A 20,782-nucleotide genomic window follows, 5' to 3' on the forward strand; every position below is an offset into this window, starting at 1 on the left:
ACATGAATGCACCGCGCAAAATGTTAGTTGGATTCATATATCAATTTGATATAGCACATATATAACTACAGAAAATGTAAAACTCTCCAAATGCAAGTAAAAATTATTTTCTCACTTAAGGTAACAATTACGTCATATGAAGGAAGCAGGGAATAATGTACACACACACACATACTTACACATTTTTGTTGTTATTGTTAGCAACTGGCATCTATACAAAATAAAGCCACCTCTCTTTTAACCTTTCAAAAATGTACTGTATCCAGGATGTACTTTCTTGGGGAAAAATGTCTTTACTATAACACACTGACTTTTCAATATTTCAACACAATACACATAGATCATACATATTAATGTATACTTCTTCACTGAATCATTTGCTAGGACTTATAGGTTGATATTCCAAAGCAAACAAAGACATGGTAGACTGGGGGAGTGCTAATCTGTGAGAAAGGCATTCTGTAATTATCAATATGCAAATAATGGCATTGATTTAATTCTTTAAGAAACCCATATATTTTTTAATTGTTGGGCATAACATTAAGGTCTTCAAGTAAATTAAACTCAAAAAGAAAAAAAATCTAAGATCCACGTTCTTGAGAGGAGTTATATTGTAGCAATTGAGAAGAGCCATCCAGAGCCAGCCTGTCAGGGCTTCTGTTCTGGCTCAAACTGTTTACTATTCCAGAGACATCAGGCAGGTTACCTTTTTTCCTATGCCTTAATTTCCTCATCTATGAAATGGAGATGATTATATTACCTCTTTTATTGAATTATTGTGAGGAATAAGTGAGTTAAATAATGTGACACACTTAGAATATTGCCTGTCAGATAGTAACAGCTGTTGTTATTGTTATTGTTATTATTTTACTATTATTTTACAAATATCAGGAAATGTCAGAAATACCACTAGTAGAAGAAGCAGAAACAGCAGTAGCAGCATACCTATATCAAAATGTTTCAGCTACTTTGACATGAATGCTAACGTCAAGGTCTTCATGTTCAAATAGCGATCTTCCTGATAGTTTGATAATAAAGATAATAATTACACACTTCCTCTGCTTTATGTAAATAAAGCACCCAACAACCTTTAATCAAGTTTGTAGTAATGCTAAGAGTCACTGTATATGAAACAATCAGTGTCCATTAATTTCAATAAAATTTGTTATTTCAACAAATGGCAGGGCATTCATAGCATGCATATAGGGCCACTGCACAACTCCAGCAGGTACCATCAAGTTGTAATCGATGTACATGGTCCCTCTGAGTGATGCTCCATGAAGGCAGCACTTGAATAGAATACCATGGAAATCAGGCCATTTGGAATTGGAGTTGTACAACACAGTGGCCCTGAATATATATACCTACTTTACCAAGAGAAAAAAATGACTCCCCAAAATACATTTTGTGTCTTATGAATTGGCAACCTACTGCATGGACCTATGTGCTATTCAATATTTGAAATGCAAATCTACCACATTAACAAATGGAAGGGAAAAAAATCTTCTTGATTGATGCAGAAAAGGCATTTGGCAAAATTCAGCACCATTTCTTGATAAAAACACTTCAAAAGATATGCACAGAAGCAAAGTTCCTCAACATTATAAGGGGCATATATGAAAATCCCATAGCCAACATCATACTCAATGGGGAGAGGTTGAAAGCTTTCCCTCTACAATTAGGAACAAGACAAAGATGCCCACTGTCACAACTGTTACGTAGCATTGCGCAAGAACTTCTGGCTAGAGTAATTATGTAAGAAAAAGAAATAAAGGCAATAAATTGGAAAAGAGGAAACAAAACTCTCACCATTCACAGACGACATGATTCTATATTCAGAAAATCCCCAAATACCTACAACAAAACTAATAAAGCTAATAAATGAATTCAGCAAAGGGGCAGGATATACGATCAACATGCAAAAATCAGTAGCATTTCTATATACTAATAATGAGCAAGCTGAAGAGGAAATCAAGAAAAAAAATTCATTTACAATAGTAACAAAAAGTCTCAAATATCTAGTAATTACTTTAACCAGGAAGATCTGTATTCATCAAACTACAAAACACTGCTAAAAGCAATCATAGAAGACCTAAACAAATGAAAAGACATTCTGTATTCATGAACATCATGAAGAGCTCAATTCTACCCAAATTGATTTATAGATTCAATGCAATACTAGTGACAGCTAACAGCCTACATTACAGAAACAGAAAAGTCAATTACCAAAATTATCTGGAAGGGAATGGCATCCTGAATAGCCAAAAACATCTAAAAAAAGAAGAGTGAAGTTGGAGGACCCATGCTTCCTGACCTTGAGGTGTATTATAAAGCCACAGGGGTCAAAACAGCATGGTATCAGCATAAAGATAGACACATTTACAATGGAATCGAACTGATTTAGAAATAGACCCTCATCTCTATGATGAGTTGATTTTTGATAAGCCTACAAAGTCCACTTTTCTGGGACAGAACAATCTGTTCAACAATCTTGCTGGGTAAACTGGATATCAATAACCAAAAGAATGAAAGAGGACCCCTATATCACTCCCTTAGCAAGAATCATGTCAAAATGGACCAAAGACCTTGTATTAGTCAGCCAAAGGGGTGCTGATGCAAAATACCAGAACTTGCTTGTTTTTTATAAAGGGTATTAATTTGGGATAGAAGCCTACAGATACCAGGCCATAAAGTATCGGTTACTTTCCTCATCAAAGTCTATTGTCATGTGTTGGAACAAGATGGCTGCCAACGTCTGCAAAGTTTTAGGCTTCCTGGGTTCTTACATTCCTGGGGCTTGCTTTTATCTGCGTTCAAGCTTCCTTTCTTCCTGGGGCTGGCTTCTCTTTCCTCTGTGAGGTTACTTCCCGGGGCTCCTGCTTAAATCTTCAGCATCAAACTCTAACATCAAAACTTGAACATCAGAAACCCTCAACTCTGTTCTTTGCCATGCCGTTTATCTGTAAGTCCCCACCCATCAAGGGGACTAATGCCCTAATCATAATTCAATCATGCCCAGGTACAAATCAGATTACAAGCATAATCCAATATTTCTTTTTGGAATTCATCAATTATATCAAACTGCTACAGACCTAAACATAAAATCCAGGACCATAAAACCCCTAGAATATAATGCAGGGAAACATACAAGACTTTGTAGTTGGTAGGGGTCTCTTATACTTTATCATGAGCAACAAAATAAAATCATGAGCAACATGAGCAACAAAATAAAAAATATAAAAATGGGACCACCTCAAAATTAAACACTTCTGTACCTAAAGGACATTGTGAAGAGGGTAAAAAGGCAGCTTACTCAATGGGAGAAAATATTTGTAAATCACACATCTGAAAAGGGTCTAATATCCATGGTACAGAGACATCCTACAACTCAACAATAAAAAGACAAATGACCTGATTAAAAAATGGGCAAAGGACCTGAACAGACTTTTCTAAAGAATAAATACAATGACGAAAAAATAAAACATGAAAAAATGCTCAACGCCACTGGCTACTAGGGAAATGCAAATCAAAGATAGAGTAAGATATCATTTCCTAATTACTAGAATGGCCACTATAACAAAACAGAAAATACAAGTGTTGGAGAGGATGTGGAGAGACAGGAATGCCTATTCACTGTTAGTGGGATTGCAGAATAGTATAGCCATTATGGAAGTCAGTTTGGCAGCTCCTAAGGAAGGTAGATATAGATCAGACCTGGCAATACAACTACTAGGTATATACCAAGGAGAACTGAGAGCAGTGACGTGAACAGACACCTGCACTCCAATTTTCATAGTGACATTATTCACAATTGCCAAAAGTTGGAAACAACCCAGGTGTCAATCAACTGATGAATGGACAAATGGATAAACAAACTGCAGTATATGCACATGATGGAATATTACTCAGCTCTAAGAAGAAATGAAGTTGTAAAGCATATGACAACATGGATGAACCCGGAGGACATTATGTTGAGTGAGGAAAGCCAGGCAAAAGGACAAATATTGTATGACTTTGCTATTATGAACTAAATATGATAAGCAAACTCACAGAGTTAACAGGTAGACTATAAGTCACCAGAGAATAAAATGTGGTTAGAGGATGGAAAGCTGAGGTTTAATCTGTGCAAAATTGGTAAAAAGGTCTTTGTGTTTGAAAATGATTACAAATGGTGAAAGCATATCATAGAATTTGTAAATAGTAGTGCTAACATATGGGTATGATAGAGGTTTGTTCTTCACTGTTTTCTTTTTTATTTTGAGAAACGAAAATGCTCTAATATTGATTGAAGTGATGAATGCACAATTCATTGATTATATCAAAATGCCATTGATTGTACACTTTAGATACATTATATGGTTTATGAACAAAAAACTAAGAGAATGGTGTAGCAGTTTGATATTATTGATGAATTCCAAAATGAAATATTGGATTATGTTTGTAAACTGATCTTCACCTCTGGGCATATTAGATTATACTGGATTCATAGGTTTCCTTGATTAAGTAATTATGTAAACCTCTTGTGCCAGTAGCATGTTAAGTCCCCACCCTTTGGTGGATGGGGACTCACAGATAAAAGGCAAGGCAAAGGACAGAGTTGGAAGGCTTTTAATGTTGGAGTTTTGGTGTTGGAGTTTGATGCTGAAGCTGGAGCCCCAGGGAGAGAGACAGAGCTGTTTGCCTGATAGTCTACAGCTGACCTTGTGAAGAAAACAGAGGAGGTTGAACCCAGAGGAACCCAGGAAGCCTGAACCCTCACAGATGTCGGCAGCCATCTTGCTCTAACACGTGAAAATAACACATGAGGGAAGAATCTGACGCTTTATGGCCTGGTATCTGTAAGCTCTTACCCCAAATAAATACCCTTTATAAAAACCAAACAATTTCTGGTATTTTGCATTAGCACCCCTTTGGCTGACATATAGGTACTGTAATATACAGACTGTAGTTAGTAGTAATACTTTGACAGTGCTTTTTCATAATTTGTTACAAATGTTTCAAAACAACATAAACATCATTAGCTCTGTATGTTGTATATATTTTTTGTAAGTTCACAATTTTTACTATACACCTATTGTTTATGTATGTTTCTTTAAGAATGATATACTTCCATAGATTGTTTTTAAAGTGAAAAAAAAAAAGGCTGAAGCTGCACAAAGTACTTAAAAACTTGATCATAGAAAATGTATTAGGTCAGCATGATCTGCAATGTGAATAAAAGTTCCGTTAGTGTTAGCTCTTATTTATGGTTTCATCTTTCACCTTTCAGAATGCTAGTCTAAGCCCCTTGCTTATTTCTATATCAACCATCCTTCTGTGGCTACCAAAATGAGGACTGACCCATTTATAGGATTATAGGGTTTGAGTACCATTGGCATATTCAGAAACAAAGAAAAAAATTTAATTATTGAAGAGCTATTTTTTAATAAAAACTGAATTTTTTAAGAAAACCTGATTTACACAAAGGAATAAAAATCATAAAACATATTGGTAATTTGAGGCAAAAACCCTGGGATTCTTGTTTTATATAAATAAATATTTCAGTTCTCAAATTATGAGTTCAAATGCTACTACAGTTTCATAATAACTCTTCAAAAAAAAAGCAACTTAGTTAGCCCTAAGCTAATTTTAATTAAGTTAAATTCCTAGGCATGGTTTGAATAAATTAAGCAGAATTACTTACTTAGTTCATTGTATTTCTCAACATCTTTCTTCATTTAAAGTTAAGTTTTCTTCAGGAGAGCAAGTTAATTTGAAACTTTGATATTCTCAAATCAGTTAAATCACTAATAACTGATTAGCCAAGTTCTTGTAGCACTGAGGTAATGCTAGGTGAATTTGAAAAATGACATTTTCATATTTTCCCAATGTTTTGCACCTCAAAGATAATACTACTTACATCTTCTATCCACCTCTCTGTGTAATATTCACCACTGAAAGGGTTCCATTTTATATATCTCCAATGTTGGAAAAAGTGATTAAGACAAAAAAGAAATAAAACTGGTAAAAAAATTCTGGGTGCCCTCCAATATCCTAGACAAATTATATGTCTAAATTATTCCTGATTCTATCAAGTCTTTTACTATCCCCATTTCTTCCTTCTGGGATACCTGCAACATGGATGTTTTAGTTATTGAAAGAAAATTACCATGTGACTTTTAAACAGGCAAAGCTAACAAATAAAATTATGGGCAAAAAATCAGTTGTCTCTAATTCTGAGGGCTAATGTTGGGGCTAGCCAATATTCTTTTCATACTCTAAATAAAGGAAGAGGAAAAGGAAAATGAAGTAGTATAAAAGAAATAAAAGTTAAAAGAGAAATGGAGAAGAGCATAAGGAAAGTTTTGCCATATTAAAAGTAATATCAAACATGCTTCAGTGCATATACCACTGTACACAAAAAGCTGAATGTTTAAACATATACCATTTTAAGTTTAATATTATGAAAACATATCACAGATTCACTTTATCACCTTGTAATTTCTTTCCTTTTCCTTTCTAAATATACCCTTTTCATGCATAATAGAAATTGTTCTACTAAGGGATTTAAATGAGTTAGTTTATAAATATCAGCTAACCAAAACAAAATTTAGAACAACTATTGCAACATTTGATATTGAATTCATTTTCTTTGGGGAAATCAGTATATATTACTAACTCTCCAACACCAATGCTAATTAACATAAAAGCAATAATATGCCAATTAATGAAATACCTAAATTTGTTGTTTAAGAATAATTAATTTCTTCAACATAATATAGGGATTACCACAAATTGGCATCATTACTTTTAATTACCCAAGAACTATAGATTAAATGCACCGAATGTTTATCTGCCAGAGGAGGGTATAATTATTTAATTAAAAACAACTGCTCCTGACAAGAGTCTAAAATAAGATGGGGGTTTAGAGCATCTGAAAATGGTCATAGCATTATTTTAATATTAATAATAATTTTAGGTCTATAACTGTAGCCCATGTTTTATGGGCCCATGATTTATGATACAAATTCATACCTTATAATTTGACAATGTTAAGTAATAAGAGTGCAGTCAGAGCATGGATTATTACCACACATCTATTAGAAATTACAAAAGCACAGACAACTGCATTAATAGCATGATTATGGGATTATACTTCCAAAAACAGTACAGTATTTGAGGTGATTACCCTGAGCAGTAACACCTCAAGACTCAGGATACATCAGAGCAAAAATCAGATGGGAGGCAAATCAAGTCACAGGGTTTCTAGCTTGAATGACAATGGCAGCAAAGTCCCAAAGCAGACACAGGACCAAAGAGGCTCGGTAAACTGGCAATAGAAGATGATAAGGGTTTAACAAGGCTTGGCAGGTTCGTCTTGAAATCAATGACAGATATAACACTTTTCAAAGGAAAAGACTGCTTTACAATTCCAAAAAATTAAATAACAACAAGGTGTGGTTAAAAACAAAACCAAAAACCCCGGTTTTAGATTAAGGTCTGTCTATATAGCTGTCTTTTCTCTATAATTTTATAATTCACAGAAATGCTACTTTAACTCCTACTCACTGATACTATCATTTCTCCTAGTCTGGAATCTATGCACGGAATCTGACTAAATTCCAGACAAGATGTCAGAAAAAGACCTGCGTCTTTCTCTAGTCTTCCAGGTTTTTGATATCTTCTGCACCAGAGAACAACTACCAGCAGCTCAGACTCACATGAAGAGCTTGAATAAAATCCTGCACACATTCCTCTTTCATTTTCTTCTAGAAAGACCTCTTTCCAGATATTGCAAGCAATTAAACCTAATCATCCTGAGTCTTTCCAATGACCAGAAGGAATTCTCAAAAGTGGGGGAAAACATAGATGGCACCTTCTGTAGGATTTTAATAGCTAGTAAGAAGAATTAAATGCTTCCTTATTATTCTGGCAGTATTCAAATTAGACATTCAAACTATTTAAAGTAATGTTTCCCAAGTCCTCAAAATATTTGTATTTTAAAAAGTGTCATTTTCCAAGAAAGTGAATCAGAAGATAATTTTCCATAAGGGAACAAGATGCTGTGTTTTTGTAAAATGTTCAGTTGAAGACTACAATTTAAAGGAAATTCTATATTATACAGAGTAATAAAATGCAGGACAGTGGTGTTTCTGCTTATTAATTTAAAACTGTATTCACTTAGGACAAAAGATATATTAAAACTTAAAAAAAAGTTTACTATTATACTATTAAGAGAGAATTACAATGATTAGAGGTCAACAGTTCAAAAGTATCAAAATTTTACTCCCAATATTGATAATACATTTCTAACTGTTGCAGAATAAATTGTTAAGTCTTAATTTTGTTTTCCCAGATGTAAATCAAACTTAATATTTGTATATCTCTTAAAAGGGCTAAGGGACATTATTTATTTTTCAAGCTGCTTTGAAGTTTAATCTTCCAACCCTTAATATGTCCTTTTCTCTATGAATAAAATGGAAGTAGTATGACTAACACCATGCTTTAAGAAATAGAAGGAAAATACAATTTCAAATTACATTATCAAATTAACTTCTTATATTGGAATTAATTAAATGTGTCTGAGTGCCGAAATTTCAAGTATTTAACACTTAAAAAGAAAAATAAATTTGTTGTTTCTTTAGGTGAACAGCATGGTACAGTGGAAAGATCCTTAGACCAAACATGTGGATTCTGCAAATAACTCTGGATTTCACTTAGTCTTTTACTTTTATTATTTATTTGAAAAAGGAGAGAGAAAAAAATTCTTCTCTTATCTGTAGGTTGCTGTATGAGGAGCAAATTAAATAGCAGAAATAGAGTCACTTTGTGAGTATCAAGAACTCTAAAATATAACCAATAAAATGCTGTTTCATAATATTATGGAACTTACTGTGTGCCTGTGGTAAAATAATTTGTGTCTATGTCTACCTAGGCAGTAACTCTAAATTCCTTTCAAGAAGAAATTATGTCTTATGAATTTGTACATGCCTCTTTCATAGATTAAGGTCTCAGTAAAGAGTTACTGCCTAGATAAGTAAACGAATGAATGACTGATCAGTTAACCAATAAAATAACGAACATTACCTAACAGTAAAAAGTAGGCTTTTTTTTTTAAAATAAGAGTTTGAAAATAGAGACTATGGGGTAACCTCTCCTTGATTTAACTTACAGAATTGTCACAGGGGTTGCTGGTAAGAGTAATAGCCAGTTAAGTGAAAGGCAAAAAAAAAAACCCGAGAGAGTGATCTGATCTATAGTTTCCCAATATCTATGGTGTAAATATTTCCAGCACGGCCGATTTCAAGCTCCTAATGTGACATCACTTAGGAGGTTTGCGAAGAGATGGGCACAATCTGCTCTCACCCACACCAACTGAACAAGCCCGTCTCCAGGACACCTCTCCTCTTGCCGTACTTCAACTCTACACCTCCCTTAACTCTCATTGCTCATATTTTCTTTCTTATTTGGGAAATGTTTTTTTTTTAAATCAGGTAGATAGGCTTGACTTTGGGCCTTACATGTTTTATGAAATCTTAGTAAAGTGCAGAGTTAAAATAGATAAAATTCCAAAGAAAATTTGTGAGACAAAGACCTCAGTCTGTGCGTGATGGAGTTCATTTAAAGTTTTTTAGACTACTTAGTTTGGCTCAAGTACCAAAAATGAAAGGAGCGTGGATGCCAGTACTTACTCAATCGTATTCCTGTCCACTTTTCCTGTCATGTTAATGCCATAGAACTGCTGCATGGCAGCTAGGGCGGACTGCATGGTCTCCGCAGAGCGCAGCACCGACATCCTGGGGTCAGTCGGTGGAAGGTAGCCGTACTTCTGTAACCAAACCTGCAGTAACAAGTACAGCTGCTTTTAGATCAACTTTGCAATTCAACAATAATTTTCTGATAATTTATGTCAATCTTAGGTTTTTAAACTTTATTTCCTCTGCAAGAATATACATTAAGTGTTCAATCTCCTTGTTACATACATTATGTAGTTTAGGGTATTTTAATAGAATTTTAGTGGCTGTTAAGTATTTAACACACCTGCAAATGCTTACAATTTATGAGGTAGTATAGTAAATACTGTATAAGGTCATGAATAAGGTTGTCTCTGGCCTCCAGGAATTCAACTTTGCAAGGTAAAGGATGGCACAATTTCAACAATATTGCGATATTTTTGCCAGATGCCATTTTCCTGAACAACAGACCAGTTACTACACCTGTGAAGAGCAGTACCTTCGCAAAGAAACCATATTATTCTGGGATGTCATTTTGAGTATAAATTCCATACAGTCAGATTATTCCATTGTATCTAGGTGTCTTCAAGGGTAGGTAACTGTTCCTTATATAGTAAACATACTTTCTTCATTATTTAAGGCAATTACTTTAATCCAAATCATGTAAGTGACTAAATGTTTCACACATGAATGAAATCTGACTATGTTATTGAGTATATTCAGTTCTCTCTTTAAGGTTCTCAAGAATTTTATGCCTACTTCCCATCTTCCACAAGGGGAAAGAGGGTTCAGGAAAGATGGTGAGAAAAATAGACCAGAGTTAAGCTCATATCCTAATTTTAATTGGAGCAATGATTTAGTCATTTAAGGATAGATTTTTAAAGTAATATAAAACTTGGGGTTTGTCCTTTACCTCACGGTTCCCTAAGCCTCTAGGATTTCCTGAAGTTCAGTGAACTACCTGACAAATTGATAAGGGCTAAGTATCTCTGTCACTGGCACAGAACAGCAGCCATGCTATTTAGTGGAAGGTGGTCACCAGAGTGTTACTCTACCTTTCTGGGTCTATTCATATAAATGATGATCCTATGATATTACAGCTTTCCCCCCAATACCTGATACACCTCTTTTATTAATTTACAACTACAACAACAGAGAAGAGTTATTTTCCCAGTAAAAATAAACAGCAAATATAAAAGTTAATTTCACAAAAAGTAAACGTTATTATCTCAAAGTGTTAACAGGAGAAATTCAAGTTGGAAACTTTTGTGTTATCTTCCAAAAAATTGACTCTCCAAAGGTACTATAAGCAAAACTCCTTGAAAATAAAATAAGATATTTATTCTAAAATAATTTAAGAGATGAGCCACACATCCCTGTCAGGAAAGTTTATTTGCGAAACTCAATCTAGCAAACTCATCTGCCATACTGCGAAAACATACAAAGGTACACTTCTCATTTAATCTGTAATGAATAGGCTGCCAGAGATACAGTTACCTAGTTAATAGTGATGCAGACTGAAATAGATTTCTTTTATTTTCTGAATGAATGAGACAAGATTTTACTGGAAATATATTATTTAATAGGAAATTCTATACCTGTCATGCAATTTCTCAAAAAATTATACTTCACTTGATTTTTAATAATATACATGGGCCAATATTCTTCAGCTGAACCCTGTTTCGATAACAAGTTATTTGCATTCACTTCTTACTTTCTGGTGAGCTGACTTGTTGCTAGGTTACTCATGGTGCTAAGCTACTGGCAATTACGTTTATGAGGACAGCAAAGAGAAAACTATTAATAATAAACCGTAAGATTTAAATACAAATAAAAGCAATACACAACAAATAAGTTTTAAGTGCATAATTAAAAAATAGCTTGTTCTAAAGATACATATTTGATTTATGCCTTAGCCTTATGAATAAATGATTTACAATAATATAAAAGTGAATTGTGACTTTTCTTCAAGTTCTCTTTTACATAATATTTTTTATTATGAAAGGCTGTTTCTTTTTTCCCAGAATGATAGAGAATTAGGTTACAGTAAATTTTTTATTGGAAAATGCCAGGAAAGCTATAGAATCTACCATTTTATGGTAAAAGTTTGTTTCCTAGCTAACAAATCAAGGTAATTAAGATCATGGGGTCACCTTGAGTTGACTGCTTTTAATGTCACTGTCATTTGTTAATTTAGAAACCTTCTCTAACAGCATCAAGAATTGGCCAAGGAATTTTCCCAATTGAAAACTGTAATGCATCTTTCCATAAAACATTCAAAAATCAAGCATAACAAGATTGGTGTCATATAAGAGTGTGAAACCAGCAAGCCCTCAACAACATTTCTTATTGAAGAGAAAACTAGTCAGACAACTTCACTCTGGGTCAATGTAAAATGCAAGTCATTATACCTACACTGACTTAAAGCATTAATTTGATCCACAGTGCTTTTTGGAGGACATACATACATTCAATATGTCAACTGCAGATCAAAACAAAAACTTGCTTAATCTTTTAATCATCAAGGGGTATCCTTTCTTAAGGTTGCTTGGTTTTATACTACTTCTTTAATCTGATGAGACCACAGAAGTATTATGAGAGTCTGGTCATTCTTGGTAAGATATAGAAAAAATCCATACCAAATAACCTAAGTAAGATTGTAATTCTCCCTGCAGGAGTCAGTGTTAGTACACATTGTGGTGTTACACCAGCCAAGTACAAGCTGAGCTGTAAATCAATGTCAATGGCAGAAAACTACTGTGATACAAATCCACAAATCCACAGTGCTCTAAAAATACTGACTCTTAAGTTACCAATGAGTAAAGATCAGCTATAAACACTGGTCCATAATCTTCAAGGAAGTCTAGGAGCATGTGGTATAAGCAACTGTTGAGATGTCATCTTATTCTATTTCTGTGGTATAAAACCCTTTTGTTGCACAAATAAAGCAAAATAGCCTTAGCATTTTATCATTCAACAGTATTGAGCAGTAGAATTCAGGAAGATATGATAGAAGTGACAGAAAGAAAAATTTTCTTTCTCATTTTTTCTACCTAAATTTCAAACTTAAAATATCCTATCTGGGGAAGCTGATATGGCTCAAGCAGTTGTGTATCTGCTTCCCACATGAGAGGTCCCAGGTTCAGATCCCAGTGCCTCCTGAAAAACAAAACAACAAGCAAACAAACGAAAAAACCAACTCAGGGGAGGTGATGTGGCTCAGTGATTGAGCACCAGCTTCCCACATCCGAAATCCTGGATTCAATCCTCAGCCCCAGTACCTCAAAAAAACAAACAAACAAACAAACAAAAAAATCCTATTTACAAAAATTAATTCTACAAATTAATATTTGAAGGTATACTCTATCCCTTATCTACTATCATCCAACATTACTGTTCCAACATCCCTTATCTACTATCATCCAACATAACAGTTCAGTATATATTTTGCATCTTTTCACTGTTCATAAAATACATTTTCACACATAAGTATGTGTACTTATATAAGTACACATATAAACGCACACACATATCACATACATTACACCTTATACAACAGACCTTCATCCTCATACATTTTTATTTGATACACATCTGTTATAACTTGTTTTAAAATACTGCCTCTTTTGGGGCATGTGGGGAATGGGGTCTATGGGAACTACTTATATTTTTTAATGTAACATTTTGTGTGATTTATGTATCTTAAAAAAAAAGATAATAAATAAAAATTTTTAAAAATACAGAAGGAATAAGAAAAAAAAAATACTGCCTCTCCTGGACCATTGGAAATACTAAATTTGCCTCCTGAAATTTTTTGTCCATTGATACCTATTCAGTGTTCTCAAATATGCCTTATGGTTAAAGGTTAATCTCCTTATCTATGCATTTTGGGGAAGGGCAAGACTAAAAGTACAGGTTAGGTTTAAGTGGTTAAAGTTGTGAGGAAAAAAAAAACTACAGAGCATAAAGAACCAAATACTGCATGAATATTCTCCAAATTCCAAAACAGGGGTAAGTATGAAAAATTTGGCAACATGGTTTTGTTTTGTTTTCTTTGCTTTATTTTTCTCATGGGACTGATGTGTATTTCAGAGCATTGTGAAAATATTCAGGGGGAAACAAGCTTCTACGAAGCAAAATTTTATTCCTTGTGCTATTTGGGATTTAACCCATCTCATTAATGCTATAACCACCACAGTATCTCAAATGGAGCAACAAACTCTAACCTTGAATTATATCCCTGAGATACTAACTCATTTAAATATCTTGCTATCTTGTAGACAAAACCAATTTCCTTGATTATTCATTTGGAGTAACAACTAGTAGACTGCTTCTCTTTATAGAGCAAGAAGATATATTAAACAGTAAAATGTAATTATTTAAATATTAAATGCTGTGCCAACAGACATCACCTTTACTAGATCGTAGGATCTAAAAAATAAGGAACAGCAGGCATACAAAATCCCAAAATCCCTTAGAAAAAGAATGTCTTTTCATTAATACTTCATGTGACCATATTGTGATAACCTATATTAATTGACTTAGTTTTCCACACCCATATATCAGAGAAGCATTCTGAAAACAGTTATCAAAGAAGACATTAATAGGTCTCATGACTAATAGTGATAATTTTTAGTATAGTCTTCTTTATCCTTCACGTCAGTACTATGACCTACAGAAAGAGAATTTCTTCTAGTCTTTTAAGATAATCTTATCAATTCCTTAACATAAAACTAAGCTACTACTATTCAATAACTCAGGTGAAACACAAACCCAAGAACAATTTTAAAAGTCCCTCACTGATAGGGCATACCATATAGAGAGAACATCCAGAAATGATGCTCCTGAGTAACTGCATTATACTCAGTCATCCTTTACACACACACATACACACGGAAGGAAGAAAAGGAAAAGATTAAGTGATTAAACTATTGAATTCTTTAAGGCAGGAAGGGATAGATTTTAGGGAGCATAGAAATGAGTAAAGGAGAAAAAATGGGGCTGATTGTCAAATTTAACAACTTGAAAAATTACTTTGCCATACTACCATACCTGTTGTGACCAAGCCAGTTATTTTAAATCTAGTTAATTTCCAGGTAAGGTAATATGGCCAAATGCAAGTTCCTTATGCCCCATGATAATATGATCCAAATTACAGTACTCAGAATGGAAAGAAAAGGATAAAAGTGTGATATATTTTGATAGCAATTATTTTATAACAATTACTTCCTTTTACATGATTATATAAATATTCCTTATTATTTTGGGATATAATTTTTTAAATTGACATTACATTGAATTTTAAAATACTAATAAAATATTTAAATCTGTAAAAGGTAATATATATATATTTTAAATAATTACCTGACCTTCTCAGATAAAATGCAACTGAAAGAATGCTTTATTTTGTTATAAAAAGTTAATTTCAATTTTCAACTATGAGAATTCTAAGTATATTTGTTAAATTCTGCTATAAACTAAAAGAAGAACAACTAAAAAGTGATCATGTCTATATTTTGTGGAATCATCAGCAATTTCAACAAATACAAAATATGGTATTTTCCCTGAAATACCATATAGTCATTGGTTACAAATAATGGCAGGATTTAGGACCTAAGATTTCATGTCTGAAAAGTAACTATAGACATGAATTAAATTACCTATTAACCAAAAAAATTAAACTGATGTGGAAGTAATCATTCAGAATTGGTCAAATTGAAAATACATAGAATAAGCTAATAAGGCAGAAATTAGTCTTTCTGTTCACACAAAAATCTAAATGGGCTCTAAATCACCATGCCATCTCCACCATGAATGGATCAGTGTATGAAATTGCACATATAGATGCAACTTTAGAATTTTACTATTTAATGGCTTCATAAAAAGGAAATTAAACAATGGAGGGACCAAAAGTTACTCCAGTAAATATTTTATCAATCAAGAGGTAACTGCCATTTGGACAAGGAGATAGAAAATATTCAGGTCATTAATGAAAGTCATAATGATTACGATGATAATATTTTTCACTTTAACATAAAACTCTCTCACTTAGGATAGAAACCTAAAAACTTAGGGTATAAAGACTGAGGAGAGCTTATGCACAAATCTGCACAAGAATGTGTGCACTGTGAGGCAAAACTTTCAAACAGTAAGTGATGAGCTCCAATGACTATAAGAAAAACAACCAACAAAAAACTACAGCCCATAATTGGGTTTTCTTCCTGTATAACTCATTGTGGTGGAAAGTTACAGAGCATTATGATATACGGCCTCATCTGTTTTATTGGTTTTTCCTAAGTGTGATTTAGATTTTTAAAAACGGATATATGTAGCAGGCAGGCACACATGCATTCTCACACATACTCACAGTCATACACAGACACACTATAGTACGTTGAGAGATATGTCCACTTGGAACCCACGTATGCGATCTTATTTGGAAAAGGGGGTTTTGTAGCTATAATTAAGAATTTGAGATGAGATCATCCTGGATTAGGGTTGGCCTTAAATCCAATGACACTTTCTATCTTTATAAGAAACAATGAGAAGGAAAAACACACAGAAGAATAGGTGCTGTGAAGACAGAGGCAGAGATTGGAGTGATGAATCTAAAAGCCTGGGAGGGAAGTGGTTTTGGCCCAATGGTAAGGGCATCTGCCCACCACATGGGAGGTCCAAGGTTCAAACACAGGGCCTCCTGACCCATGTGATGAGCTGGCTCACATGCAGCAAGTGCCGTGCCACACAGGGGTGTCCCCCGCATAGGGGGACTCCACGCACAGGGAGTGCATCCCGTAAGGAGAGCCACCCAGCACAGAAAAAGTGCAGCCTGCCCAAGAATGGCACTACACACACACAGAGCTGACGCAGCAAGATGACGCAACAAAAAGAGACACAGATTCCCGTGCTGCTGACAACAACAGAAGCGGACAAAGAAGAACATGCAGCAAATGGACACAGAGAGCAGACAACTGGGAGGGGGTAGGGGAGAGAAATGAATAAATAAATAAATAAAATAAAAGCCAAGGAATGCCAAGCTTTGGTGGCAGTTACCAGAAGCTAGGAGAGATGCATGGAGCAGGATCTCTCTCAGAGTCTCCAGAAGGAACCAACCTGCCAATACCTTGATTTTAGAGTTCTAGTCTTCAGAACTGGAGAGAATATACTTCTGCTGTTTTAAGGCCCCCCCTTTGTGGTAACTTGTTACAGCAGCCCTAAAAATTTAATACAAACACACACATACACATATTAAACTATAACAAAACAAGTTTTAAAAAAAGTAAGAACTCAATGGGGGATGAGGATTGTGGTTAATAGTATGAATACAAGAATGTTCTATGAACTAGAACAAATGTGGTCACACTATTACAAGGTGGTAAGAATGTGGTGATGCATGGGAAAAATACAATTAATGTAACTTGCGGACTATTGTTAACAGCAAAATTGCAATATTCTTGCATCAATGTCAAAGAAACTTTTATCAATGCTAAGTGTCAATAATAGTATAGAATGGGATTTTTTCTATTGGCCTCAGAAAAACGTTCTAAAATATAGTAAGGCAATGACAGTACAACTCAATGATAAAGCTGAGAGCCACTGAGTGTACACTTTGGATGGAATATTAAAGGCACTGGACTATATAATACAGTGAACTACATGGTGGACGATGGACTGTAGTTAACAGTACAAATATGAGAGCGTCACTCATTAAAACAAATATACAATAATAACACATGGTGTTAATAACAGAAAGGTGTATGGAAAGAACACACCAAACAACCTATGGACAAAAGACAGCAGTAATATTTTGATAATGTTCTTTCATAATGTGTAACAAATGTTCTACAACATTTGGTGGAGGGGTGATATATGGGAATTCTGCCTGTTATGCATGATTGTTTTGTATTTCTCACAAATTTTCTGAATAAAAAAAGCCAAAAAAAGTAACTTATTCTAATCATTTACACAATTCTAATATCTCAGTCAACTCTCAAATAAAAAAGCAGCGTAAAATACCCTAGGTAAATGAAGAGAAAGTGTTGAAGAATGTGCCTTGTGAATTTTTTAAAAGTCATGTACCTGAGTCTTGGTAATGTGGATGATCAACTCAACTTGCCTTTATTTTCTAGGAGCAGATTCAGTCTCATAAACACATAAAAAAGAATGAATAAATTAATTTCAATTAAGATCTTCAAAGTGGGGAAGCAGAATGCTCTCACCGAGATGAAGGTACAAAATACCATTTTATGTAATGCACACACACATAAACCTGGTCAGAAAGAAAGAAATATTAATTTTCTTTAAAGATTAAATGTAAAGATTGGGCCTGGTGGTCATCATTCAGATGACACTTTATATAGTCATTTTCATCTAAGGTCTGCCATCGAGTTCCATAGTGATGGAGAGGGTGGAGTTCCACAGTGTGGAGGGGTGGACAGCATCACACCGTCAATAGTTAGATTGCTTCCAGCACATTACAACATACAGCTGCTTTTCTGTACTAGATGAAGTGAATTTATGGATTATGTTATTTCAAAACGCAGAAATTTTCTCATACTTTACAATATGATGGGGGTGTCCAAGAAAATATTTTGTTCCATGTAGATGCCTGTTGTTTACATCATGACAAAGTACATAAAAGAACTGTCAAAATTAAATATGAGTTACGTATTTTTTTTTACAAAAAGACAAAAGTGTTGACCTTTTCTGTGAAGAGAAGTAGCTGCAAACTGTATATAGCTACTCAATAGCTATTTTGATGGTATTAAAAAATTTAAGCTGCCCATTTACGATAAAAGTGATGTTTTAATCAGAAAAAAGGGATTGCTTTTAGAAAGAAACATATGCCATGTAAAGAGCATTTTAAAGATGAGTGTTTGGAAATATTTCTGTCATTATTTGACTTTGTGCTTAAAATATATAAGTATATCACCTATTCAAACCCTCTCATATTTCCCCACTTTAAAATCCCAACAACAGAATTTTCCAATTGGAAAATAATCTTCCAAAATAATAGTTTCAATGGGTTTTAAGCCCATTTGTTAAAAATATGAAAATGCAACACCTACTGATTAGTGCTCAGGAACAACTGACAGACATCAAGGAAGATGGAAATTTACCAGCTGAATTTAAGCAAAGACCTTTGCTTAAATGACGGATAGGATTATAAATGAGGCTCATGATTTGTAATTAGTCAATGACGCACCTTTTCCAATTGCATTTACATCTCCTTGTTAGGTATCCTCTTGGCCATGGCAAATTTTAAATTAAGATTGGAAACAAACTGATATGAAACTGCTTTATTACAAAGAGTTAAAGTAACAATTTTCAAGAATAATGAAGCAAACGCAGTCGCAAATCTTCCAAAAAAAAAAAAAGATAATGATTAATGATATTTCTAATCAGGGCAAAATAATGTAAATATAGTTAGTAAAAAAAGATTATTCCAAATTTTTATGTCCTCTTTAGCACATCTTAACATTTCTTTGAGTTTGTTTGATAGCACATAATGTTTAGTATATTGCTATTTATGAATATAATTTTAAGATAAAGTATATTTTATGGGTACACATTAAAATATTGATGGCAATATGTGATCAAATAAGTGTGGAAATCACAGATGTGATAGGAAGTTCCCTAGTTTTAAAATGAAACTACTAGGCTTAAATTTTCTTCAATGTGCCATACTTACTTTCCCTAAGGGATGGGAAAATGCTTTATTGATTTCTACATATTATGTTCTGATCGTGTCAATTCCTAGCTCTACCTTCTACATTATGCACTACTGAAGTTAACCAAAGTTCCACAGAAACAATTCCTTAGAATGGATTCCAAGAAATTCACGATTTGGTCTTAAACTATATTCTTTTTACTTTGTGCCACAGAACCTCTTCTTAGTCAAACTAAATAACAGTCCCACCAATAACGGGTCTTGCTAATAACAGCAGCAGCTACCGTTCCTCCACTGCACATTACATACCAGTCAATTTATATTCATCATCTTTCATCCTTTTAACAGAACTGGAAGTGAAGCATTATCATCTGTTTTATATATGACAGAATACAAACCAGAAAGGTTAAGTTACTTGCCGAAGGACTCACCATTAGTGAAAGGAGAAATCAGTATTCAAATAAGGATCTGACTGACACCAAAGCTTGGCTCCATTATCCTAGGCTGCCGGTGTGTATCCTAGGAAATCCTAAGAGACCTTATTCGCATTTCAAATGAAGAAGGAAGACCGTCTGTAAACATAGCTATAATAACTCGGAGGTTTTAGCTTTTAAACAAACAAAACACCCTATTTTACACCAAGAAAGGACACAGTGCTGTGGTTGCATATGTTCTGGGTATAACACTAACTCCTACTTACCAGGGCTTCTCTAATTGCTAATACAAAATAGTATTGCACAGCCCAATCTCCCTGTGCAATTAATATTCTTCATTCTGTGCTAGATATTTCCTTTATGGCCATTTCCATTTTATAGTTTAAAAAACACTGAAACCCTCTTTGCCTCTTGATCCTTTCTTCTCACTTGATTAATTCTTCCACAACATTTTTTTATTGCAGTCTTGATGTAACACCAGTTGGCACGTCAATTTTTTAACTCTCTAATACTGACTTTGGCTGAATGACCAGACTCAGCTACCACACTACTGTTTAAACCAAAAATATTAGGCATCAACCTTAATGTATTCTTTTTCCTCATCAACGATATCCAGTCTATCACATCTTAGTTCCAATTTTATCTTAATTGAAGCTCAGTTCTTTATTTCTGCTGCCACACCCTTGTCCAGAGTAATAGCATTTCCCACTAGAAACTGCAAATTTCTCCAACCAGCTTCTGTATTCCGTGTTACGACCACTCTTTCTCCTCACCACAGCAGGGTGAGTGGTCCTTTTAAACATGAAGATTGGACTATATTCTTTGTTTCCATTCAGCAGTTTCAATTGTTCTTTATATAAAATCTAAACTCTTTATTGTGGCCCATGAATCCCTGTATATTCAATGTTTTTGGTTTTTTTTAAGACTTATTTTTTATTTATTTCTCTCCCCTTGCCCTCCCCCCC

At 34.1% G+C, this 20,782-nt stretch overlaps 1 protein-coding gene across 1 annotated transcript in view; it reads right to left on the reverse strand.

Moving 5' to 3' along the window:
* Positions 1-20,782, reverse strand: part of MMP16 (matrix metallopeptidase 16) — a 271,508-nt gene that overhangs the window by 136,984 nt on the left and 113,742 nt on the right. Inside the window, exon 2 of the mRNA XM_004474746.5 lies at positions 9,672-9,820. Coding sequence (XP_004474803.1) covers positions 9,672-9,820 — 149 coding nt within the window. The remainder of the gene's footprint in view (positions 1-9,671; positions 9,821-20,782) is intronic.

The sequence above is a fragment of the Dasypus novemcinctus genome, chromosome 14 (genome assembly GCF_030445035.2).
Source record: "Dasypus novemcinctus isolate mDasNov1 chromosome 14, mDasNov1.1.hap2, whole genome shotgun sequence".
Taxonomy (NCBI): domain Eukaryota; kingdom Metazoa; phylum Chordata; class Mammalia; order Cingulata; family Dasypodidae; genus Dasypus; species Dasypus novemcinctus.